Here is a 25,375-nt window from a genome sequence, read left to right as displayed (position 1 = left end):
TGTACTTCAAAGTATACTTATATGTATCACACCAAATTTTTGCTCATTGATGCCTATTTATATAAACAAAGCACAAGTGACATCGTTGAACTTAAGATTTCATGCACCGGGAGAGTCTCTGAATGATGTCATGAACCCACACATGGAGTCATGATTTCTAACGCCTTTGAGGAGCTCTTCAAATTAAATAAATCGGATCTCTCAACATCTTCCGTGTCTCTCATAATAAAGGCGAGAAAAACTTTTGTTGGTAGCTCCTCCCACACGCAGCAGGAGCATCAGGTTGAACACAACTTTGGACAAGCGTCGAGCAGCGACTTAGATGCATGTCGTAACAAAGGCGGTGGACGCAAATTTAATTGATTAAAATCATTTGCATTTTACTTCAAAGCTCAAGAGCCGCAATAGAGCGATAAAGGAGCCTTAGATTGCAGAGCTGTTGCTGTTTTTAGCTGAAATTTCACCTCAGAGTTGTGTGATGCGTGTCAAAAGAGGTATTAGTTGTAAATTTGGCCCAAGAATCACGTTTGGCTTGAACGTAGAATAGTACGATACAGTCTTTAAGCACTTTTTTGTTTTTTGTTTTTTTTCCTGTTTTCCCCCCATGATGTAAATGACGTAAATGGTAAATGACGTACTTGTATAACGCTTTACTACCGTTTTAAAAGGCCCAAAATGCTTTAGGTACTGTCCCATTCACTCACTGATGGTGGCTTTGCTCCTGAACACTGGCGCCAACCTATAACCACCAGGAGCAACGTGGGGGTTCAGTGTCTTGCTCAAAGACACTTCAAATTTGTTTTGTCATCTTTTTATGATGGATTTTCCATAATGGCCATCTTGTCCACAAAGGTGTTGACTCTCAGAACATGGAACCAGACCTTGTCTTGTGCTCTCCCGTCCCTTTGGCCTGATGTAGATCTGCAAAGGCCGGTGCCACAGAGACCATGTAGATGTTCTCACGCTTGTCCAACAAGCTTGTGCTGGTCTGGCTCTCTTTTGAGGCTTCTTTACCTCCTCTTGATTTTAAAAACACAAACTGCAGAGACCAAGAAACACAATTTCCCTTCAGTCTGAGCCAATTCCACCCTGTTAGTTAAATAAATACTATTTTTGATGTACAAAAATGATGCAGTTTATCCCAGGTGATCTTCATTCTCATTTCTTCATGGCAGTGTCAGCATCTGAGTTATTTGGTCTGCTGGCAGTAAGACTTTCATGACGTTTGCCGCCATCTGCTGGTAATAAGTAGTAAACATTTTGATGCCTGATACTTTTTTACTTGCTTTATCTTAAAATATGAGCTCAAAATACACATTTATTCAAGATATAAATGTGTATTTTAATATGGTTCTAGTAAATTTAGGCACAAAAAATATTTATTCACTATTTTAGTTGAACTAAAGCTGACAGGATTCTTTTTTTTAATTATCTGTTGTCTGTTAATAATTAAAATTAATTTTCCTTTTGCTAAATAAAAAATAGTTTCTTAAACCTAAAATTATATTAATTTCAAGATTATTGGTCAAAAACGTGTTAGGGCAACAAGAAAATTGTTTTTGCCCTTTGAAAAGTGTGAATTAGGGAATACATATTATGCTTTGATGGATTTCTTAAGTTTGAAGGCTGATAGGACAGGATTTGCCAGAGTGTTGCAGGCTCTCCTGGATGAATGCAGACTGTTTTGGAACAGTGGTCTGGAATGTTTCCAACGTGCGTCTTTGGGAAGTCTGCTTGATTGGATGCTCAACATGCGCTAATAGAGACAATCCTGTTGGACAAGAATGCTTCATGTGAAACGCATTTGCTTAACGTTGTGTTGTGTAATGCTTCAGCTTTTGCTTCATGTCAGTGTGACCTCTCTAAATGCCAGGTTAACAGAGTTTCTGCAAAAATTTCAAAAACAGTCAAACCATTGATGGAAGTTGTTTTTTCATGTCTTGCTTCTGAACTTAAATGCCTCAGGTGCTTTTAAGCAACTGTTATGTTGACTCTTTTAGTTTTTTTCACTAGGGACGTGTATCAAAGCAGAAAATACTAAATCAATCTGTTTTATGGTTCTAGTTACTTATTATGAGGAACAAAAATCACATTTTCATCAAAAATAACATTTGTTTGGATTGAAAAAACGGATTCCAAATAGATGTTTTTCTTAACTGAACAAAGGGCGAATGTTTATTAAATGATTCTGTACAATAATGGTGATACCCAGCTCTAGTAAAAAATGCTCAAAGCACTTACAGTGTGTCTATTATTCATTCACTCCTCATTCATACTTGGTGATGGTAACTACTGATGTAGCCACAGCTGCCCTGGGGCAGACTGACAGGGGCGTGGCTGCCAGTTCACGCCCACGGCCCTCTGACCATCACCAGGTCATTCATACACATTCACACACCAGTGGAGGCAGGGAGGGTGAAGTGCCTTGCCCAAGGACACAACGACAGTTGACTGGGGATGGAACCGGCTCTGCTCAGCTGTTGAAATTCACGCAGGAATGTAATCGACATATACCAGAAATACTTTATTTTGTTTACTTAAATCAGGGGTCAGCAACATTTATGGCATGAGGTGCCCATTGAAAGTGCTCACCGTAGTAACCGTGGCATCACAAACTATAATGCAAACTCTAATATAAGGAAATACAAAAAAAAATTCTAATATATCTGAAATTTTATTAAATCCAGAAACGGCAGGTCAAATAGATTATTGAGACATATGTTTGCATTAACTCAAAACATTGTTTTGATAACAATATTGCAGAAGGAAAATAGAACAGAGTTGAAATAGTATTGCAACTATGTTTGTTTGAGGCCAAAAGTACTGTATTTGGATTATGTCATACCTGCAGCAATAGGATTGAATATTTCAGAACAAAATACCATCACTATTTTCTTCACAACCCACTTCACAACTATTAACATGAAAAAAAAGTTATTTTGGCTTATTAATCTTTTATGACATTATAAGACGGGACCTGTGTAACTTCATGTAAGTTCATTCTCTTATGGTGCTTTCATTGCATGTAAAATTCCAGGTTTTTACATTTTTCTTATTTTTTAAATTATAGTAATGCACATTTTCCACAATTGGAACAGATGCGATCCGGGGTCCCGATGCCATCTTCTCTTCACTTTAACCAACAGCGGCCTTAAGTTTTAAGGCTTCCGAGACACCCGTGCAGTTCTGTGGATCCACTGGTCAGGTTTGAGTGAGCAGCCATGTTTCTTCCAGTGGTCACAGCAGGAAAAGCAGGTCTAACTGGCCTTTTGTTCTCAGCTGTTCTGTTTGGTCCATGTCTGCAAATAAAAAGTGAGCCCTCCAGTACAGCACTGATGATCAGCCTATCTGAGCATGTCTGACCGCTCTGCTGGAACAAGCAGCACTCCCTCCATCCCATTTGGACTCGTGACACCTCACAAGTTCACTCTCGCTCCCCTGCCAAAAATAAAACTGAAACAGCAAAACGAACAGGAGTGTGTGAACAAGAAAAGCACCAGTGTGAGTTGTTGTTGTTGTGGAAAGCTAACAAGAGACAAAACTCCCTAATGCAGAATCTTGAAGTGATGGAGTCTATGTCAGAGGAGACTTTATTTTCTTGTTACACAGTTAATGACACAAATTTGCACACAAATTTAACCTTTTAACACCATAGCTCTTTAACCGTTGTTTACGCAATTAATGTAATTCCATCATATTCTGTAGCTTTGCACTGACATGCAAAAAGCCGCTTTTCTCCACGTCAAAGCAGCTGGTTCTCGTTGATCTCGTAAACCGTCAAAAAGTTGCGGTACGTCAAAGAGCTAATGTTACTTAGGTGTTGCTGGTGACATCTGTGATGCTGAAGGGTTAATGCCCGTACACTTCCTGACACATGCAGAGTTCACTGGCACAAAGTCAAACTTGACTTCACTCACAACCTGTCAGCATTTGAAACCAGGCGACATGCCTCAATGTGAACCGACCCAGTTGATCCTGCACCCCAAAGCCAACATATTAACCCACAGGGAGGAGCTATGGCTTTTATGAAGACCATTGAGGATCTGTAAAAGCAATTCTCCGAGGGAACATTTGAATTGAAAATATTGAAAATTTTTAATTTGCCCTCGGTTTCTTCTTACAAAGCTTGGATCCATTGACTAGTCAATGGAAAAATGCAGGAATCGTATTATCAGGACAGACATTTAACCCCTTTGGAAGTGTTCTTAAATTGGTAAGGCGCTTTTGTGATTTCATGTTTGAGTGCTCGTGAACAAAGAAGTTTAGTGGACTTGGTTTAATCAACTGCTTGGTTGAGGATGATATTGCCTGAATTGACCAGGAAGAAACGGTAAAAGCACAACATGGGTTAGTTCCACTAGTTTAAAAATCATTGAATGATAAATCCTTCACCTCTTCAATACTTGGTGTTTCTATGTTTACAAGTCATTTTGTGCTTAGGATTTTTTTCAGAATTAAAACAAGGTTATATTTTTCAACACATTGAAAAGTTTAGTTGCATTCTCCATTAGGGGTTATTTTCATTGACTGTATATGAAAACTGGACCGAGTGATCCCTCCCCCTCGCCTTCCAAACAGGAAGGACACGCTGGTTGAACTTCTGTTACACTTTTATTGCTGAAAATAATAGTCAGAATACCCTTTCTTTTTATTTTCAATATGTTCATATTTTTCCTGGTATTTTTTTCTGTAGTACAAGTTTTTTCAAGCTATTAAGTGGAAAATCTTAGAAGCAATTGATTGACAGATCTCGTGTAACCCACTTCCACGTGGTAGGGGGTGTGAACCAACAAGCTCACTCCGCATTGGTGAGAGTGGTTGCCATAGATACGTTGACTCTGACCCACTCGGAGAAATCACTACCCACTGATGATTTCTGGCTCCAACATTGTGGTGTCCGAAAAAATGGCGACTGATTTGACTTCATTTTGTTGGATCCGGAAGTAAGCCATTTTTTGTGGGTCACGTGACACTCAATTCAGTTCTCATTACAGTCAGTATACGGTAGTACATACAGTCAATATCTCATATACAGTCATATACAGGATTTTAGTGGTTAAAAGAGGAGGTCCTCAGCTGGGTCTGTCCTTCATGTGTGTGATCTGAAACCTGAGTTCAGATAAGGTTTCAGACTGATCAAACTGTCTCAGGAGAAGTACGGTACTTTGTTTTGGGCCAAGGAGCTCAGTGTGAAAGGGTTCTTAGCCTCAGAGTAAAGTAATCCAAAAATTCCCAGAGTTAAAGACTTCCCTGTTTTTGTTTTTGGTCTTTTTTGGGAAAACCAGGTTTAAGAGGATTGAAATAATGTCTCAACTTGTTCTTCATCCCCTTCTTGGTTTCATCCATTTCATCACTTCGTCTTCAAGGCCTTGAAGAAGCAACACCACAAAGCTGTTTTGTTCTATATTGTAGCTGTAGTTATGTGATGTGTGCTGCTGACATCTTGGCCAGGTCACCCTCGCAAAAGAGATCTTGTTCTCGATGTTTTTTACCTGGTTAAAAGAAGGTAAAATAAACAATAAAAAAGCCTATACTCAAGTTTTGATTAGTTATGTGTACAAACAAACAAGTAAACAAGAATGAATGTCAAAATAAACATCAAAGAATCCAAACGGAACATTCTTAGAACATTCTAGTGCACTATGGTCACATGTCTTTGCTACATTCAAAGTGTTTCCACACATTAGACTGGAATGATGGACTGATCACTTTTGCTGACATCACATGTATGTTTGTTGTCCGCTGTGATGCACTTGCTTGTATTTACCTTATCGTAAAATAAGCTCCACAGCTATAGTCCAACCCACAACTCAGAGGCAACTTTCTGATGAAATACTGCATTTCTGTATCTAGGTCCTAGAAAACCGCTTTACCATTTTATAATAGAGCAACAGATTATCAGAATGGGTCTTTTAAGACAAAAAAATTGAGGAAACAAAGACAAAACACTTTCTGATTTTGGTTTCTAGACTTAATGCTTCATGTTTCTTTCCTGTGAATTGTTGTGTTGCAGCCTCATGGTCGTGCTTCGCTAATGGACATGAATGGAGCTGCTTCTCGGTCTCCATCTGTCCTCCTCTCGTGTCATTCTTCTAGCCACGATTGCTGCTTTTGCAGCGTTTTCTGTGGGCATCACTGCAGACGTGCTTCTGTTAGAAACTTTGCAGCGAGCTGCACATCCTGTGCTGACTTCCTGCTTCCTGTGTTGCTGTACACCTGGGCTTGGGTGGAGGCCATGTATCTCACAGAAAATGTTCAGAAAATTTATCCAAGCATGTTCCTCAAATAGCAGCTTTCTTATGTGCTGAACGACTTTGAATAGACTATTTTAGGGATTTTTCTTGCCCTTTTTTGTGGGGTTGCAAGCATTGAGGGCTGTGTGTTTCCTGGTATGACTCTTGTGTGCGTCTCCAATAACCCAATGTGTGTCTGTGTTTAGGCTTTACAAGTCTCCACACATGCATCTAGTTTAGTCCCAGTCAGGGATTGTTCCACCTCTTCCCCAATCCACCAGCCAATCCTTTCCCTCATGTTAGTTGATGCCTGCCCTCGTGACCTCATCCAGCCAATGGGGTGGCTGCTGTGGGGGATGACGTCTCCAACTAGCTGCTTCCCTCCAGCAGCAGTGGAGCTTCATTTTCTGCCCTGTGCTAAAATGGAGGCTGCTTTCTCGCCGTAGCCCGGGCTGCCCTGCTCTCACCCATCTCCCGGCTCAGCTCCTTGATGTTGGCATGCGCTAGTCCTGCTGGGGGCACGGCGCCGGACATGCCCAGCTCCAACGGGCCTTTCCAACCTGTGGCCCTCATGCATTTTAGAGGTGAGAAGAGGAGGTCCTCTGCTGGGGCAGTGCTGCTTGTTTTTCTGGAGCTGCTAACTTTACTTTCGTGCAGCGAAATTCTTTTGTTGAGAAGACGGAGGGCGTTTAGCACCTGAAGATATCCGTCACGGTCTGAACAGGAAGTGTGTGTTTGTTTGCTGAGACGCTGCCTTGTCAGAGGCAGAGTGAGAGAGTGAAACGGATTACTGCCCCCCCTCCCCCATCTGCTACGAGACAAGTGATGTCTCATTGTTGTCGGTCAGTGTGTTTCAGGCTGTTTGTGTGTGATGTGATTTGACACGCGCATGTGTTTTTGCACTACGTGCTATTTGCCAGATGAAAATAAACCTGATGACACTTTTTTACCATCAACCAGCTATTTTTGATTAGCACTGATTGAAACAACTTTTTCATTCTGTTCATAATCGAGGGCTTTCCCTGTCTCCTTGTGGTTACATTTGCGGTCCACAGACATAGTAAATAGCGTTTGGTAATGTGAAGGGCTGGGTTCAAAATAAAGTCCAGTGGCAGCTTTTTTTTGCTGGTTTTTAACATTAGACTTCCTCCTTATTTTAATGCAAGTTTCCCATTTGTTCAACAGTCATGTAGAGACTGTTTTTCATAGCAGTTGGAATGGAAAGTTTGAGACTTAATCTCGTTGTTCCCACTCGTGTTTTAAAGGAGCGCTGTTCTAGTAAGCAAGCTCCTTATAACTGTGGGTTGTGGCCAATCATCTTTTGATCTATTGTCAAAGTGTTCCTAGTTGTCTTTGAATTGTGGTTTTGTCAAGTTTAGCCAAAATCATAAAACCTGTGTCGTTTTCTAGGACATAGTTTCTAAAATTTGCCTCTGAGTTGTGGGCGAGACCATTAATCCAAAGCAAGACCAGCCCCCCTTCCCATCACCCACGACTGAGCAGTGTTTACACACTCTCCTGCTAGCTTACAGCTCTACTGTCCAACAACCAAACATTACTGGTGCAACAACAATTGCAAACAATATCAGAGCTACCCAGCTGTACAGCTTTAATCCAGGAAAACAAAGTCGTACATGGATGTATTTGTCTACAAGTGGCTGCATCAGAATAAAGGCGAGAGGGGGCTTGTGGCCCGCTGCTTAGCCAGTGTATTTTCTGCGTTAAAAAATTAGCTATTTTTCGTTCGTCTGCCTCTGATTCACAACTATTTAGTTAAATACTCAGATACACAATTGTTTACTTTATAAGTCCTTTATCATCAGAAAAATGACACAAGAACATTTAAAAAACACAAAAACCTCAATTTTCATTGCAAAGGGTCTATAAAAAAGTAATAATTCATGTTACTCACCACTTGATACAAAAAGTAACTAAGTTTGTTTCTAAAAGTAACTAGTTACCTGAACACAGAATTTTTTGTTACAGTAAAAAACAGTTTCCTTCAAAATTAAGAAAATCAGTTTTGTCAAGTCAGTGGAAATGAGAGAAATGGAGATTTACTGGTATATAATCTTCAATATTTACTACATAAAAAATATTTTGGTCACAAAAAAGCAAACATTTAAAGGGCTTATATGTACACAGGAGCCTTTCGAGGTAAAATGTTACGCTCTGGTCCGTCTGCGTATGAAGCCTGCAGCTACACAGCATGTCTTTGAATATTTTAGGCCTGCCCAGAAACTCTAGTGCTGTTGTATAACAAGAGCTCAACAACCGTTTGGTGCTCTTGCTTTCACTTTTAGTACCGAGCAGAAAGGCGTAGGTGGAGCAGGCCTGAAGTATCATGTTGTATGAGCGGTTTGGACTAATTTAACTGCAGATGTTTTTTTGTTTTTTTCAGTAAACTTGGCAAAAACTTTACATTTCCAAACACGTTCTAAGATCTGAACACATGTTCAATACAATTTTATTTATATAGCCCAGCATTACAACAATAATCATCTCAGTGGGCTTCATACCGGTAATTGTATGATAAACATTAAATCATAAAGAGAATGAAGTCATAGAATTCAATGGGTAATTGCTAAACTAAACAGAATAAGCTAAACTGGGTATCCCTGCCCTTAGCCCCTTCTTCTCTGTCAGGAAAAACTCCTTAAAAAACAGATTCTGTGAAAAAAAAAGAAGAAACCTCCAGAACTCTTAGAGAAGAATTAGCATATCTAACTCTACAACTACATGTTTAAATAGTACAGCAGATAGTTTTCATCCAGATGGGTGGGGGGCGCCTGGGGGCGTGAGACGACCCAGAGGCAGGATCCACAACCAAGTACAGGAGCAGAGATGAGCCATATGACTTTGATAACCACACATCAAAGTTTGGAAGAGGTGTTGGATTAGAAAAGAGGTGTAATTGTCAGTGTTGGATGGACCTTGAAAGCAGTGTTGACAATGGAGTTTGTTCAGAGTATCAATAGATTTTGTGTGTGTGTATATATGCTTGGTTGTGGAATCTTTGAACACAAGCAGTAATGTCTGAATGCACCTAAAGGTTTGAACATCTGCTCTAAGGAAACCTAAAGTCTAAAAAGAGGCAGAGAAAATGCCGTCACTTTTGTCTTGAGTTGGACCCGATGATCTGATCTGATCTTCTCGTGATCTGATCTTTTCTCTGCACAACAGAGATTTCTCTGAATTATTCTGTGACTGCTTGAATTCTGATTAGGTGACAGCGCTCAACATAATCTTGGTTTCAAACAACTGTTTTAATTGGTTAGCAGGTTAGAGTGTCTGAATCAAGCCAAGCACTTGTATAACAGTAACTGAACAGAATATGTCCCCCAACATTGTAGAATCGCCGTTGATTTTGTATTGTTTCCTAAAACTTCAGTGTCAACAGATTGACACTCAAAGACAACTCAACACACTATCAGAAAGAGGAGGGAGATGTAAAACATACTAATGGTATTCTGGTTTAGTTCAGAAAACATGTGCTTGTTTTTTTCAATAATAATTCTTGTATTTCACATTTTCAAACCTCAGTTGATACTAAACAAATAATCATAGACTCAAAAACTAAATGATATATTTTTGCTTTTTAAAGTAAATATATTGAGGAAACTCTCATCCTTTGGAGACCATGGGATGGTACAAAATATACATAAATTACAGACAGAAAATACCAATTTGTGGTCACAAAATGATTGAACTGTACAAGTAAAATGTTCATTTGTGGCCACAAGAGTTACATTGTACAAACAAAATAGCTTATCATGCAAAATACTAGTTAGTCGCCTCAACTTTGTAAATTCTCTAAGATAAATGGGACATAAAATACTCAAGAGAAGTACTTCAAAGAAAATGCTAATTTGTGGCCACAAAATACAGATATCGACCCCGTCAGTAGACATCTGGGTAAATAAATCGAGCAGACTTTTGCCAGGAAAGCAACCTGGTAAACACTATTCTGTGTAAATAACTCACGGAAATGATGATTCCTGTTCAGAATGCATTGTAGCTCCTTCCCAGCCTAAAATGAACTCGGTCTTCTGTCCTTCGTGTAGCTTTGCTCTTTTATCAATTTTTTCACCCAACAGACCACATATTATGTCAACAGGATTAACCCTTTAGCATTGGAGCTTTAGCTTCAGTGTTTTCAACTACCATAGCTCTCCAACCGTTTACACAACCATCGTAATTCTAGTGGATTCTGAAGCAGAGAAAAGCAACACTTTCCTGTCGTGAAATGTTTACACAATAAATGTCAATCAGCTGATTTTGTCGCAGAGAAAAGCGGCTTTGCGCCGTCCTGCAACGTTTTATGTTGGTAATGTGTCGGACGGCAATACAAAGCCGATGAGCAATATGAGAACATGTGAACGGTCATTGTTGGTGATAGAGCGTGTCTCATTTAGTTATGGCTGGCAACATATCCGTTGTTAAAGGGTTAGTTAATAGCCTATTGCATAGGCATGGTGTAATTAAGGCTACAATTTGTTTATTTTTTGTCCCATGTCAAAAGTGCTCTGTACATTACAGATTGCTCTTTTTAATAATTTTATAAAATACTACTGCATGACATTTTCATGACTTTGCTTCAAATCATTTTGGGATATTTGTTGGTCTTGTGCATCAGTCATTTCAAATATTTGTTGGGTATAAACTGGTATTAAAATCAAATATGTAAAACTTTCACCTTGAGTTCCAAACTTGTTTTATTTTTTATTTTACTTTTTCTCTGCACATAATGTGCATCCCTAAAAAGAACTCATGAATATTTACCACAAAGTGTGTTTAGAAACACACAGTGTCCCCTACACTGTGTTGTACTGAGCAGCAATTTGTCATTTATTGTTGCAGTGAAGCAAATTAATAAGCCAGACGGAGCATCCAGGCTGCAAAAACAATCATTTAATATTTATGAATAGTAATGGAAGATGATGAGGATGCATGCACACAGGTGGGGCTGATTTAAAGCCTTTGCATTATTAATGTTCACCTGATTCACTCTTTGACGTTCTAAATGATTGATTTAGCATTTGCATGCTTTTTGTGGTTCGGGAGGATCAAGGCAACATGAAAGCCCTCCCCCCATCTATCTACCCCTATGTGACTTTCCCTTTTCCCTCAGTGGAGGAAGGTTTTTTTGTAGTGATGCTGAATGGAAAGTTTGAATTTGTTAGTTTGGCAGAAAGCTGATTGTGTTATGGCAAAGTGAGGAAAATCACTTTGTTTTTGTTTTTCTTATAAAGCATTAGTTTGTGGTTTCTTTGTGTATTTCTCAACACTGACATTCCTTTTGGTGTTTCCTAGATGTCCCCCCCGAGGAAGAGGAGAAGCTCTTCATCCAGAAGCTGCGTCAGTGCTGCGTCCTCTTCGACTTCATCTCAGACCCTCTGAGCGACCTGAAATGGAAGGAGGTGAAGCGGGCGGCGCTGAGCGAGATGGTGGAGTACATCACCCACAACAGGAACGTCATCACCGAGCCCATCTACCCGGAGGTGGTTCATATGGTCAGTGCGAAAACGCAGGCTGTCGCACACCGACGTCTACAGACGGTGCCCTTTTGTGTCCAACCTGACGGGTTGTGATCTAAATAGAGCAACTCTACAGAAAAATAAAATGGAAAATAGATGACAGCTGCTAGGCTTGTTTCTACTTAGCTGTTGAAGTTTATTTGTTTATTTATTAATCATCATTAGTTATCATATAAGTTACATAAAAACGGGCTAAATCATATCAGCTGTTAAAGTTTTTCAAATCTAAATCAGACTTTGAATCTAACATAATGATTTGGTGTTTATGAAAAAAGCTTACGTCATAAATTAATTTGTTTTGCTCCTTTTGTGCCCCTTACCTGTTTTCATTCAAGTCCCACCCACTTTGGGGCCAAGTCTATTTTGATTGGCTACTAAGGCTAGGTAATAAACCAATTTGAAATTTGTTGTTACAGAAATTGTTATTTTTGGGAAAATCCGGATTTTATTTTCTTAACACTCTGTTTTCTTGGGCTTCCATTGTTCCGTTTCTCGCTATGCGCAGACGTTCAAATCCCAGCTAGCAAAGAGGAGCTGCTTCCCAAAACAGGAACAGTTTCTTCTGTTATATGGAACTGGTTCAGTGTTGTGACTTCAATAAAACACACGCTTGCAATGCAAAATCTGTTTCAAGGCTGTTGCTACAAAAGTGGGAGTACCACAAATTTGTTTCAACACCTGAAACAGGTACGCAGTCGAGTGTCAGAAATGTTTCTCTTTCTGAGATGCTCAAGCAAGCTGCAGCTCACACAACACCTGCTGCATTATTTTACTCTGTGTATTTAGATGCACTTTGTGTTTCATGCCAAATTCCAAATGAGGAGTTAAAATGAACTATTTTCTGTTGCATATATTCTGTTAACAATGTGCATTAATTAGCAATTTGACAGGTGGGCCAGTGAGTATATATAAAGAAATTTAATTTCTTTAATGAAATAATTGTAAATGAAGTGCAAACAAAAAGTCTCCTTTTTTTTTACAATGAAAAAAGATTCTTAAATATAAATCCCTTTAAATAAAACTTAATGAATCTTTTTTCTCATCATGCCATGTTTTGTTTTGTTTTTTTGAGCTTTTTTTTTCAATTACAGCTCGTTCTGAGCCGGATGTCACAACATAGAAACATTCAGAACAGCATTCATTGTTGTTTTTCCTCATTTTAGAAAAAAATATACATAGCTAGAAAAGATGAGACCTTAAAAGCTTCCTAAAAACAAAAAAGCAAAAATTGTTTGCATCAGCCATTAAAGCATTAAAGGTTTCTGTTTTCCTTGTTCATCAACAGCGATCCAAACGTCTCAGTCAGAATGAGCTCATCTAAATGTGTTTCCGAGTGTTCCTCAGAGGTTTGGACGTGGTGCCAAACGAAACTCCTCTGATGATGATCACAGCATCAACGCTGCTCTGAACTGCAGCTTCCTCCTGACCTTTTAAAGGCGGCAGCTCCTTTGAAACCATCCGACTGCTTTTATCTTTAAAGTACAGAGCCTGATGCAACCAACTCCTCCATGCTATGAAAACCGTATTAAGTTTTGTGGGTTTTTTTGTGGGTTAAACATCAACATGTTAGTGTTTTGGCTCTAGGAGGGGTCTATAGATGGAGTCCATGCTCTTTTTTTGTTGCAGGAAATTAACACATTTCCACAGAGAAACTATGTTTGGTGGAGAGTTGTCTCTGTTTAGGACAGACAGTTCCTTACAGAATGGTCCAGAAGGTGAGAAAATGAGCAGCAATGAGTAAAAAGAGAAGTAAATTTGTACTTAAGCATGCATTTGCTATTAGATAAACACATCAGGTTTGTATTTTAGCATAAAATAACTATAATACTGGAAATCTGTCGCAGTTAAGAGAATCGTTGTACTAAAGTCATTCTAAGAATAAATGTGATTGATTTTTGCTTTTTAAATTATTCTTTAAATTAGGCATGTGCTCCATGGGCCATTTTCAGTGAATTTATAAACCTAGTGATGAATACTGTGATGCTTTGGGGCATTTATGGGTCCCTTGCGGTGGTGTGAGCTGCCATTCAGTTGGATTTCACGGGTCAACCAATCTCACGCAGAGTTGACTCTTGGATTTTATTTTGGAAATACCGGTAGCTAGGTTCTGTCTGGCCTCAACTTCCTGTCTGGGTGATCCTCATCATGGACTTGGTTTGTTTCACCAATTATAGTGTTGTATAACAGTGTTTTGTGTACACCACGAAGAGGCCGTGCCAGAGTCCATCTGGCTCTTTTGGCACCTGTGATCACTCTGGTGCCATCTGGCCCGTCTTACAGAGGTGTGCTTAAGAATGAAATACTGGTTGCTCTGAGAGCAAATCGTGATGGATCTTGCTTCCTACAGGAGAAAACACTGCCCCCTATTGTACGTCTTATTCTTGCCTGGACACTGATAGCAAAAGGAGTTTGATTGGAGCTTGGAACAGCGAGTAATCAACCCAACTGGTTCACTATGAGTCGCCCCCATGACTCACAGACAGAAACGTGACTGAAACTGGATTTGGGACTTGAGATTTCATACTTCCAGGACAAAAAAAAGTTCTAAAGAAAGTGAGAACAGCTGTGGAGCAATTTATTTGGGCTGAAGAAGTGCTGCAACACCTAATCATATTGTTAGAGCTGCATGTACATTCTTGATAGAAAAAGAGCCCCTCTTTGTGTGTTCCATCGTCTTCATTTTTCTGGTCTGAGCTGGTATCTGGATCTAAACTGTACAACTGGATAGCTCTGATATTGCTCACCAGTAACGTTAGCTTGGGGGTGTGAGGGACTGTAAGCAACCTGGAGAGCGTGTGACAAGATTGGGTGATGGTAAAGTGCGGTGAAGTTTCTCCACGCCAACGATCCCGTCCACAACTCAGAAGGGAATTTCTAATGAACTCCTGCCGCTCTGTCCTGAAACTATGTCCAAGAAAACAACAGGTTTTCTGACCTTGGGTAAAAAAATAGCAAAATTATAATTACAAGACCACAGAGAACACTTTTAGAATAAATCAAAGATGATCGACCAGGTTTGGTGTTTGGAACCCAATCAGGCTGGACTCTGCCTCTATTCTCCCTGTCAAATCGATCACTGCAGTGCATAAGTTCTTACCAAAAACTGTGTAGGGTCAAAGTGAGCTATGTTTACCTTTCAACCTTGGTTTGGTTGACCTGTGTGGTTGGTGCGTGCTGTGGTACCCTGAATGGTCATTTAGATCTGTGGTCTCTGTTTTACAGTTTTCGGTGAACATGTTTCGGACGCTGCCACCATCATCCAACCCCACCGGCGCAGAGTTCGACCCGGAGGAGGATGAGCCCACGCTGGAGGCGGCGTGGCCTCACCTACAGGTACACAAGGTCCTTAGTCGCACATTCAGGAATATCTGCCACACACTGATGTGTAATTATGGCTCTTTCTCCACAGCTGGTATATGAATTCTTCCTGCGCTTTCTAGAGTCTCCAGACTTCCAACCAAACGTAGCCAAAAAGTACATCGACCAGAAGTTTGTAATGCAGGTGAGCATTGGTAGAGTCTGATGGTGTGTAGGGTGTTGTTCAGAGTTTAGTAAAGTATCTGAAACCTTTTTTAGCTCCTAGACTTGTTTGACAGTGAAGACCCCAGGGAAAGAGATTTTTTGAAGACTACTCTTCATCGCATCTATGGGAAGTTCCTGGGTCTGCGAGCGTACATAAGGAAACAGATAAACAACATTTTTTATACGTGAGTGCACTTAAACCTCCAATTCAAGTCTGTCTTGGGTTTTCACAGTTTTTTTTTAATCATTAAATGTTTTCCTTTTTAGATTCATTTATGAAACTGAACATCATAACGGAATAGCAGAATTATTGGAAATACTTGGCAGGTAGGACTTTCTATGGAGCCTCAGAAGGTTCTGTTTGTCCACCTGCTTCAAATAAACTGAACTTCTTTGATACTGTCATCATCTTCTTCCAGCATTATCAATGGGTTTGCGTTACCATTAAAAGAAGAGCACAAAATCTTCCTCCTGAAGGTCCTGCTGCCTTTGCACAAAGTCAAGTCTCTGAGTGTGTATCACCCCCAGGTAGATATTGTCCCCTTTGTCTCCCTGCTGCATCAGAAGGGGGTAGTGGAGATAACCGTGCATGTGTGTCTTTCACAGTTGGCCTACTGTGTGGTGCAGTTTTTGGAGAAGGACAGCACACTCACAGAACCGGTAAGTTGAATGCTAGCAACAAGCTCTTCACTTGACAGAATGACGGCTTTTTGTCGCTTTAGTCGGGTCACCATATGGACAACACATTTCTCATCTTTTATTCAAATAAAAAATGGGAAAGCTCATACTTGGGAAGATCTCAAATTAATTTTTATGACAGATTTCCTTTAATAGTAGGCCAAAATGTGTGCTTTTTGTGCCCAAATTAAGATTATTTTCTAATTCCTAATCTGCAAAGTCTCAACCATCCCATGCGTCAAAGAAAAAATATTACGGAAAAAAATGTATTTGTGCTGTTCTAGTCTTGTTCATTCAATCATTCAATCCCTCACAGTTTTATGCGATTGTAAAAAGCAGAAGTATGCATTTACAAGGGTTTTTCTTTTTTTCCCTGCTATGCTAACACCGTTTTGTTCAGAAACTGCGTGCAGACTTCTTTTTTCAGCAGACTCCTGGCCAGTTATAACACTTTCTGTTTTGTTGCGTTTACTTTTGCTTACAGATGTCCAACAACCTTCACAGCTGTGTTTGGCAAAATAAAATAATAAATTGAATCCACTGCCACATGAAAACACGAAAACAACTTATCTGTATGTCTTCTAAGCAGAATAATAGACACGTTTATGAAGTTCACCAGGGGAGACCACCAAACCTACCATGTGCACTGCTGATCATCCTCATTTTGTGTGTTTGTGTGTGCGCAGACAGTCATGGCTTTATTAAAGTACTGGCCAAAGACTCACAGTCCAAAAGAGGTGATGTTTCTCAACGAACTGGAGGAGATACTGGACGTCATCGAGCCTTCAGAGTTTGTGAAGGTCATGGAGCCCCTCTTCCGTCAGCTCGCCAAGTGTGTGTCCAGCCCGCATTTTCAGGTTCTGGTCCGATCTTTTCTGCAGCGCACGGTTTCTTTTCTTTAACCGTTTTTTGCTGACATGCTGGTCTGCCACCAACCGCCACTAGGTGGCTGAGCGAGCGCTCTACTACTGGAACAACGAATACATCATGAGCTTAATCAGCGACAATGCCGCCAAGATCCTGCCCATCATGTTCCCAGCACTTTATCGCAACTCCAAGAGCCACTGGAACAAGTGAGTCGACTGTGGAAACGATGCAGTCTTGGTCAATACAAGCAAAGGTTGACGGGCGTCTCTGTGTGTTCAGGACCATCCACGGTTTGATCTACAACGCTCTGAAGCTCTTCATGGAGATGAACCAGAAGCTGTTTGATGATTGTACGCAGCAGTTCAGGGCAGAGAAAAGCAAGTAAGTCAACACTCTGTTTGTTTTCATGGCATTTTTCTCCTGATGGCAGACATATGGAAAAGAATTTTAGATTTGATTTGATTTGAAATGGTTTATTTCAAGCAATCAAATAAGAATAATGCACAAAAACATTACAATCATCGGTTATACATTCATACAATGACCTATCAAACTGAGGATAATTATACATATTAATAAATATTCCTTGAAAGGGAGTGGAAGGAAGTGAACTTAAATAATCCCACCCTGTTATACCGTAACCATTTCATTACATGATTTATCAATATCCAGTTTAAACTCCGTTTCAGAAAATGTCTTTATTTAAATTGTTATGGATCGACGGTTTGTTATGGTGACGGTTTAGATAATTTGTCAAAGAAATACATTTCAATGCAATTTTTTTTAAATGACAAATCGTGTAAATTTGTTAACGTAGTGAGCATTGATGCGCCTTAGTTTTCCCAGACAGGCCCTATATAGTGCACAAAGTATCGACACTTATTTGAGGCTCATATTACATTTTAAAGATGAAAACAAAAATACACGAATTAAATTAACTGTGTTACTCTTTAACGTGCCGTTTAGTTAAAGATGAGCACAACTAGTGGCTTTATCAGATTTCTGTTTGGCCAAGGATGACGCTTTTCACTCCGTCCTTAAAGGTATCACCTCCTTTTTCTCGCCACTTCCCTCCATCACTCTTTTTCCATTGTTTGGATTTTTACATCACTTCCTGTGCTGTCTCTTCTGTTTAATATTTTACTTCTGTTATTGTATGGTTATAATATCACATCTCCTTTTTTAGATTTAAAGCATAGCGTGAGAGTGAGGTTGCATTCTTTCCTGTCAGCTTTTTCTGTTCTCAACGTGTTCACGGCCAACGAAATACTTAATCTAATTTGTTTTAAAAAATTTATTTTACAGGTTTTTTTTTTCCAAACCTTTATTTTGTTAGATTTTTAAAAAATTTGAGTTCTCAGAAATGATGTTCAGAGAAAACCCACGTTTGAATATTTTTAAAAATGTTTTTAGATTTTTTTATTGAGTTTTTAAGTACCCTTTTTTTTTTTTTTAAGCCTTAACCTTGTCTTTTAGTTTAGATTTTAAGATTTTTCTAACCGACTGGATTTGGTAGAAATCCTCACATTTACATCACGGATTATTCTGCGTCCTCAGAGAAAAGGCCAAATGGAAGGAGCGAGAAGAAGCCTGGATCAAGATTGAGAACCTCGCAAAGTCCAACCCACAGGTGAGAATCACCTGCAATGTGGAGGAGGCGGGGCCCCGTTCCACACAGCGCGTGGTGATCTTTGCCTATCTCCTTCCTGCACAGTTCCTGGTTTACGTCGAGCCGGTGGGTCCAGGCAGCCCCATGGAGGTGGAGGCGGACGGGCTGGTGCTGGACGACGTGGGCCTGCTAAAGAAGACGGCGCAGGAGGAGGCCACACAGGTGAGAGGCCTTCTTTAAGGTGTTCTAGAACATTGGAGGACTAGGACCGGGTTGTTCAGGCGGTGGATCCAGAGGAGCAGAGCTTTGGTAGTTTTCTGTGGCTGTTACTGTTTCTGCTTCTGTGTGCAGATCCAAAGAGATCAGCGGCGAGAGCGCCCACTGGTGAGGAAGAAGTCGGAGCTCCCCAAAGACATCTCCACTGTCACGGCCTTGGAGATGCACCGCAGAGCTGAGGAGATGGTGACCCCGCACGACGGCCACTGAAGGAACGTCTCTGCTCCACCGCCAACTTCCCCAGATGGGCCGCAGAGGGCCAGCACGGAGCTGTCCTGCCGCTCGCTGACATCTGTCGCCCCCTGCTGGTCACAGAGACGTCTGCAGGGCTGGAAGCTCCTGGGCCTCTTCCTCAGCTAAGATCTCAATGTTCACTCTCCTGAAGGGGGGCTGTGCTGCTCCCTTCTGGTCATTCTTCTCAGGTGCTCTGTTCTGAGTGAGCTGTCCAGTCTCCTGGCCCCTTCTTTTGCCTCGTCAGGTGCTTTTACAGTAGCATCCCCTCCGATCAAAGCACATATTAAGTTTTATTTTACTTTGTAAAAAGCTTTTATGAGTTTTTGGATTTTCAAAACAAAATCTTGAAAAAAAGAAGTCCTAAAAATCATCCCATCCTTCATGAATCTGGAGGAGGTGCAGCAACCTACAAGGTGCCAACTGCTTCCATTACTTGTAAAGGTTTGGTGCGGCTGCGCAGGCCAGGTCTCAAACTGACGGATTTGTATTCTTAGCCCCTTTAAGGACAGACGAGCTTGATGGAAAAGGTTTTAACATCAGCCTTTCCTTTCTCAGTGCCTTTGTCGTCAAAGATGTCGCCTGGTGTGTGTTTTCAGACTTCCACCTTGTTTTTGGGTCTTTTTTTTTTTTTTTGTGTTTTCTGTCAGAGTCGGCAGCAGGACTCAGTTTGCCGCTCTGGAGTTTCACAGGCAGGGATCCCGGAGGGCGACATGGTGTTTTCCCCGAGCCGCTTCAAGCAAAAGAAGCACTTCCTGATAAAACTTGAATGAAGAGAATAGTAAAAGCTGAGCAGTTTGCTCGTCTCACCCAGCCCCTCGCTCTGTCACTTCCTTCAGGTTTCCGTGGTAACCCCGCTCAGTCTGTCCGGATGCTCGTCTATTCCGTCGTCTTCTGTTTGTGGGCTGAACACGTGAACTTTGACCTCCATGTTTTCATGATGATCGACTATCAAACCCCCTGCTTCGCAGAAGCTAACACTCCCTGGACTTTTTATTTTTATTTTTGAAGAGGTAATATTACAAGTGTCCTTTAGTGTCTGATACTAAAAGGCGTCATTTGTACATATGATGTACTTTTCCGTTCTAGCTCTAAATAAATGGTAGATTTCATATTTTGTACAGAAGTTTTGAGCAGACAGTTTGTTTGTGGCACAAAACATTTAGAGAGGAAGTTAACCTGGAGGTTCCTTTATTTCATTGTAATCTATCCTCTTGTTTTCTTCATCCTACTGCATTCATGAGCTTTTCATGTGGGCTTTTATCCAGACCTCCAGTGTTGTACATCTACCTATAAACAACAAATAAAGAGTGTTTATATTTTCATCCTAAAAGGATTCCTGAGTCCTTCACTGACAAACACCATCACACGTTTAACCATTGACTGTATATGAGAACAGGAAGTACCCGCTGGCTCCAAAAGCCGAAATCCCATTGACTTCTTATGAAAAATAAAGAGCTATTCCTCAGTCAATATTAGGGGTGTAACGATTAATTGACTTGACTGATAAATCGATTTCTATTCCTGTGATCCAACTAGATCGATCTGTCTGAGGCAACTTGTTAACTGAATCGACAAATATTATAAAATGTTTTATAATTGGATAAATCCGCAGGGAGCCAGTTTAGCTCGTGCTGGTTTGCGGTGCCTTCCATCCCTGAAACCCAGGTTCAACTCCGGGCTGCTCCCTGTTCCCTTCTCTACTTCTATGCCGGTCCCAAGCCCGGTTGCTTTGAGAGGGTTGCGTCAGGAAGGGCATCCGGCGTAAAACATTGCCAAGTTTCCCATGCGACTCGTTCACTGTGGCGACCCCAGATGGGAAAAGCCGAAAGAGTTTCTTCTTCTTCTTTCTTCATAATTGGATAAATCTATCATCGATTTTGGAAAATACCATTTGGATTGAGGTACAGTAGATTTATGTTACTACAAGCAAATACAACCAAGTGCATCAAAGCAGACAACACACACGTGATGTAAGCAAAACTAATCAGTCATGATAGTCCAATGTGTGGAAACGCTTTGAATTCAGCAAAGTCATGTGACCATCCAGTGTGGTGGACTGCTCTAAGAATGTTCCCTTTGGATTCTTTGGATGTGGAAAAACAACAGTGGGCTAAACTTTAGGAAACTAAAATGTGAATGGATTGCTGCTGGAGCCTATCCCGGCCACTTGTGGGACTCCCTGGACAGGTATTTCTCTCAGTTACACTGGTTGAAGTTTTGACTAAAGTTTTTTGAATCCATTTTATTTCAGTGAACTGGATTCTATAAAATCGACCAGGAATCGAATCGGAAACCACAAATTGCGACATGAATCGATTTGTTCAAATGAATGGGTAAACACCCTTGGTAAATTTCCATGCTAACACCGATCTCTTTAGATCCACAGTCCTGTCCCTGACATCCTTTCAGAGATCTTTGCAGTAGAGTTAAAATCTGCAGAAAAGTTTTGATTCAACTAATCTGAGATTAGAAGTAATAGTTACCGGATGGGAGTCAGAAATCCTGCTAAATATGGCAGGATCTAATACTTTCTCATTTGTATTAGGCAATAAAGTTATTCTAATTATTTTTATGTTACCAGCAATCGTAAACGTCTGTTTAACACAACATTTTTTCTAGGGTTGAGTCTAATTTTAGGTGGGGGTGGGGCTTTGAGCTCATTGGATACTGGGACATGTTTGACACCGGGTGATAGAGGACCATTTTGGTCCCATCTGATCACATGGCATGCCCCCAATCCTTTAACCCTTGTGCTATCCTAGACACTTTAACGTTGGGAGTTGGGTCATCTAGACCAGTGTTTTTCAACCTTTTCTGAGCCACGGCACACTTTAACCTTAAAAAAAATCCCGCGGCACACCAGGATCCAAATATTTAAAAAAAAACAAAAAAAAAAAACGGAGAAACTCATAGTCTGTATTGATCTACAGCCCCTCCACAATCTCATATGCATTTTTTAGATAATTGTTGCAGAGAAAGCTTGAAACTGCAGCTGTTTTTTTTCTAAAAGATGCAATAAAATTTAAGTTAGACGATTTAAAAACAGTTTGATGTGTGTTCGTTGATTTCAAGACGTTTAACAACAGATCTCCTTGAGCGCTGTGACTCTCACAACCCAATGCGTCATGGGAGATGTAGTGCATTAAACGGCCGGCGGAGATCGGATTTCGGAGCTTCATTGTTTTGTTCACTTGTTCCACGGTCTGATACCGGATTCTGTGGGAAGCTACACCGATAAAGACGAGCTTTAGCTGGTATTTCTGTTAGAACTGAGCGACTTTACGAGCTAAATCGGGACAAGGAAGTGAAGACTTGAACCACTTCTGATTGGTCAGACTGATGACATGTGATTAAGCTCCCCAAGAATGATTGGTGGAGACAGTTAAAGGGGCGGGACTTTTCCAAAATACAGCCGGAGTTGCAGCTGAATCGCGGTACGTCATTCTTATCAATAAAATAAAATGAACGCAAAGAAAAAGTATTTTACGATCTTTTATATTCCTAACTCATCAGTGTTTTATCAGGGCCTGTTTGGATGAACAGAGAGCTGAAATCCTGGAGATGGAAAATGTTTAATTTTTCAGTTAATGAGGGCAATTTCCCACGGCACACCTGACCATCTCCCACACTGGTTGAAAAACACTGATCTAGACCCACTAGACCGTGCTCTGAACCTTTTTTCTTCAATGATTTGTGATCTTCACTGGTGTCCACGGATTACATGAAATCTTTCCACCTTTATCCACCTTTGTCGTGTAGGGAGAACACGTCAAAGTAAGGGTGGGGTCATCTAAGATAGCACAAGGGTTAAAGCTGCACTCCAATCACCTTTTGATGTATTTGAAAAGCGTTCCCTGTCGGTCTTTTAATTGTGATTTTTAGCCAAAATCAAAAAACTGTCATTTTTTTTAGGACATAGTTTCTGCAGAGCGGCAGGAGTTTATTAGAAATTCACTTCTGAGTTGTGGGCGGGACCGTTGGCACAGATAAGTTTACCCTCATCTCCCATCATCCATTTGTTTACACTCTCTCCCGCTAACTGACAGCCCCTCACACCCCCAACCTAAAATTACCGGTGCAACAGAAATGGTGGGGTAGATCAGAGCTATCAAACTGTACGGCTTTGATCCAGATTCCAGCTCAGACGAGGAAAACAAAGACGCGCATGGATCTGTTTTTCTGCAAGTGGATGATCAAAATGAAGGGAAACAGGAAGCGTGTGACTTGCCAATTGTAGTTTGTACTTAACAACTACAAGCTTTTACAAACAGCATTTTTTATCTGATTTTGATTCACCACAATTTGAATAAGTAAATACTCAGAAACACAATTTTAATCTTAATTTTCTTGATACATGTCCTCAATGAGCAAATCCTACAAGAAAATACAAAAAACCCACAATTTTCAATGGAGTGGGTTTTGTGAAGGACACAATTCTTGCTCAACTTTTTAACTTGCAGAATCGCTTACTGACAAATACTTTTGTACCTCATTAAACAAACATGCTTCCTTTTATTTTACAGCTTAATGGCTGAAAGCACCAGTTCCTGGTTTAGTAACCATCATGTGATCGGCCGCCAAACTCACCCGCCTTTAATGCTAAAGGCATCTGTGTGTAGAGGAAGTGTGAGATGTCAAACCTGCCAACACAGAGGAGCAGGTCAGTTAGGTCGGCCTCTGAGTCACCAAGACATTCTGCAGGAATTCATGCAAAGAGCCTCAATGAAGGATGGACTCTTGAGTTAAAGACTAGAATATTTTTTAAAATTCAAAATTTTAGATTTTCATTGGCGTTCAGTTGATTAAAACAATTTGGAAGAAAGAAAAAAAATATACATATATATATATATAATATAATTTAAACTTTTTAATATTTAAAGAGTTGCACTAATAAATATTTTTGCTAGTTCAATGCAGGAATTTATATAAATTAAAAAAAAAAACATTTTTTGTAATTCTTATCCGCCTTTTTTCGGGTGGCTCAAAAACCTTTATATTTGTTTAATACAAATAAAAGTTATTTTATAGTCATTTAAACTCAAATGTGGGCTTCAAAACTGATCAACTCAGCTTGGAGAAAGAAAAACTTTGCTTCCATCTGCTGGATGAAAATGAGAAACTCTTGAAGTGACGTAAAATATGATTTGGATTCATATGGTCTTGAATAATAAAAATAATAATAAAATTGCTGGGATTATTAGCAGAATTTAATTTCAAACCTGAACAGAGAGCTCACACAGCCGACACAAACAGATCTTCTCCATCGCTGCCTTTTTCTCAACGTCGGGGTCATTTCAGTTCTTCATCTCCAAACACAGCTCCCCCCTCCCTCTCCTGTGTCTAGCACCCCTGCTGGTCTCTGAGCTGAACTCAAATGAACCTGCTGGGATCAGAGAAGGAGCTGCACATTTCTGCTTGTAAACGCGTCTTCCTCCGGTTTTTCTTTCTTCTCCTTCTGGATCAAACCTCTGATTTTATATTCACAAGCAAAAACTTCCACCTTACCAGGCTTAACGAGGATGCTGCGACGGCCTCCATCGCAAACCCTCGCTCGCCTAATTATCCAGGTATTGGAGTCCAATTATCTAAAAGGAAATATCCCTTTGGGCTGATGCGTCACTGAGGATGGGTGGTGTGTGCGTGGGTGGGTTAAACGGCTCCCCCGCCCCTCCAGGACGAGGTCACACGAGTTCACCAGTTTCGCCTGTAGAAGCATGAGGCTGGATTTTTGTTTTGGTTTTAACCTGGACGGTCTGAAAGAGGGCACATGTTCCTCCGTCCAAATAATCCCCCACCCCAATCAGGACCAGAGATGTCAGAGCTTATCGCCATGGAAACAGAGCTCAAAAGTTTGTAGCAACAACCCCCATTGTGGCCACATCCAATCAGATTTTAGGGAGCGATCTGTTTTTTTTTTGCTGCATTACTTGTGTATGTGAGGTCTGCTGCGGTCACGTGTGCAGACCGGACACCACCCCAGATTTTAAGTGATGGGGGGGGGGGGCAAAAAGAGACTAACTGCATCACTGAGAGATTTCAGATCCACTGCTGCTTCGTCTTCCCCCTCAGGAAGTGCAGCACCTGGGGGTGGGATGGGGTGGGTGTGGAGGTGTTGAGTCGTGCACCCCCATGACATTAACACATACACGCACACACAGAGGCTCCTCAATTTTGCAGCTCAGTTCTGATGTCTTTGATGCCTGACACTAGGCTTCAAAGTCCTCATCATCAAAGCTGAGGAGTTGGGATGAGACCCAGTAGCAAGTAGTGGCCTGGCATCACACACACACACACGAACACACACACACACACCCTGTTTAGGTTTGTCCAGTCTTAATAGGCCTCTTCTCACAGTGAAGGCTGCAGGATGAACCTGATGGAGGACTTGTTTCAGCTGCAGTAAAGCTTCAAACCTCAGG

The 25,375-nt window shown here is 40.7% G+C and overlaps 1 protein-coding gene and 1 long non-coding RNA gene across 5 annotated transcripts in view; one reads left to right on the top strand and one right to left on the bottom strand.

The window, feature by feature from the left end:
• Positions 1-20,286, top strand: part of LOC101169753 (serine/threonine-protein phosphatase 2A 56 kDa regulatory subunit gamma isoform) — a 30,939-nt gene extending 10,653 nt beyond the window's left edge. Inside the window, exons 1-14 of one of the 4 annotated variants that reach the window (XM_011491963.4) lie at positions 6,585-6,817; positions 11,547-11,746; positions 14,993-15,103; positions 15,180-15,272; positions 15,347-15,477; positions 15,560-15,619; positions 15,712-15,820; positions 15,899-15,952; positions 16,657-16,827; positions 16,916-17,043; positions 17,117-17,218; positions 18,395-18,467; positions 18,552-18,668; positions 18,798-20,286. In XM_011491963.4, the coding sequence (XP_011490265.1) occupies positions 6,724-6,817; positions 11,547-11,746; positions 14,993-15,103; positions 15,180-15,272; positions 15,347-15,477; positions 15,560-15,619; positions 15,712-15,820; positions 15,899-15,952; positions 16,657-16,827; positions 16,916-17,043; positions 17,117-17,218; positions 18,395-18,467; positions 18,552-18,668; positions 18,798-18,932 (1,578 nt within the window). In that variant the 5' untranslated portion in view covers positions 6,585-6,723 and the 3' untranslated portion in view covers positions 18,933-20,286. Of the gene's footprint in view, positions 1-6,579; positions 6,818-11,546; positions 11,747-14,992; positions 15,104-15,179; positions 15,273-15,346; positions 15,478-15,559; positions 15,620-15,711; positions 15,821-15,898; positions 15,953-16,656; positions 16,828-16,915; positions 17,044-17,116; positions 17,219-18,394; positions 18,669-18,797 lie in introns of those variants that run through there. The other 3 variants (XM_011491962.4, XM_020714457.3, XM_020714456.3) reach the window with 3 other exon arrangements.
• LOC105357216 (uncharacterized) lies at positions 20,134-24,311 on the bottom strand. The gene is made up of 3 exons (XR_002293262.3): positions 24,176-24,311; positions 23,544-23,596; positions 20,134-20,243 (listed from the first exon to the last, which is right to left on the bottom strand). It is a non-coding gene; the product is annotated as an uncharacterized LOC105357216 (long non-coding RNA).
• Positions 24,312-25,375: the final 1,064 nt, after the last annotated feature.

This window comes from Oryzias latipes, chromosome 24 (genome assembly GCF_053564925.1).
Source record: "Oryzias latipes strain Hd-rR chromosome 24, Olatipes_Hd-rR_3.1".
In the NCBI taxonomy this organism is placed as follows: domain Eukaryota; kingdom Metazoa; phylum Chordata; class Actinopteri; order Beloniformes; family Adrianichthyidae; genus Oryzias; species Oryzias latipes.
Note: the sequence above shows the minus strand (reverse complement) of the source record. Positions and strands in the feature narration are given on the sequence as shown.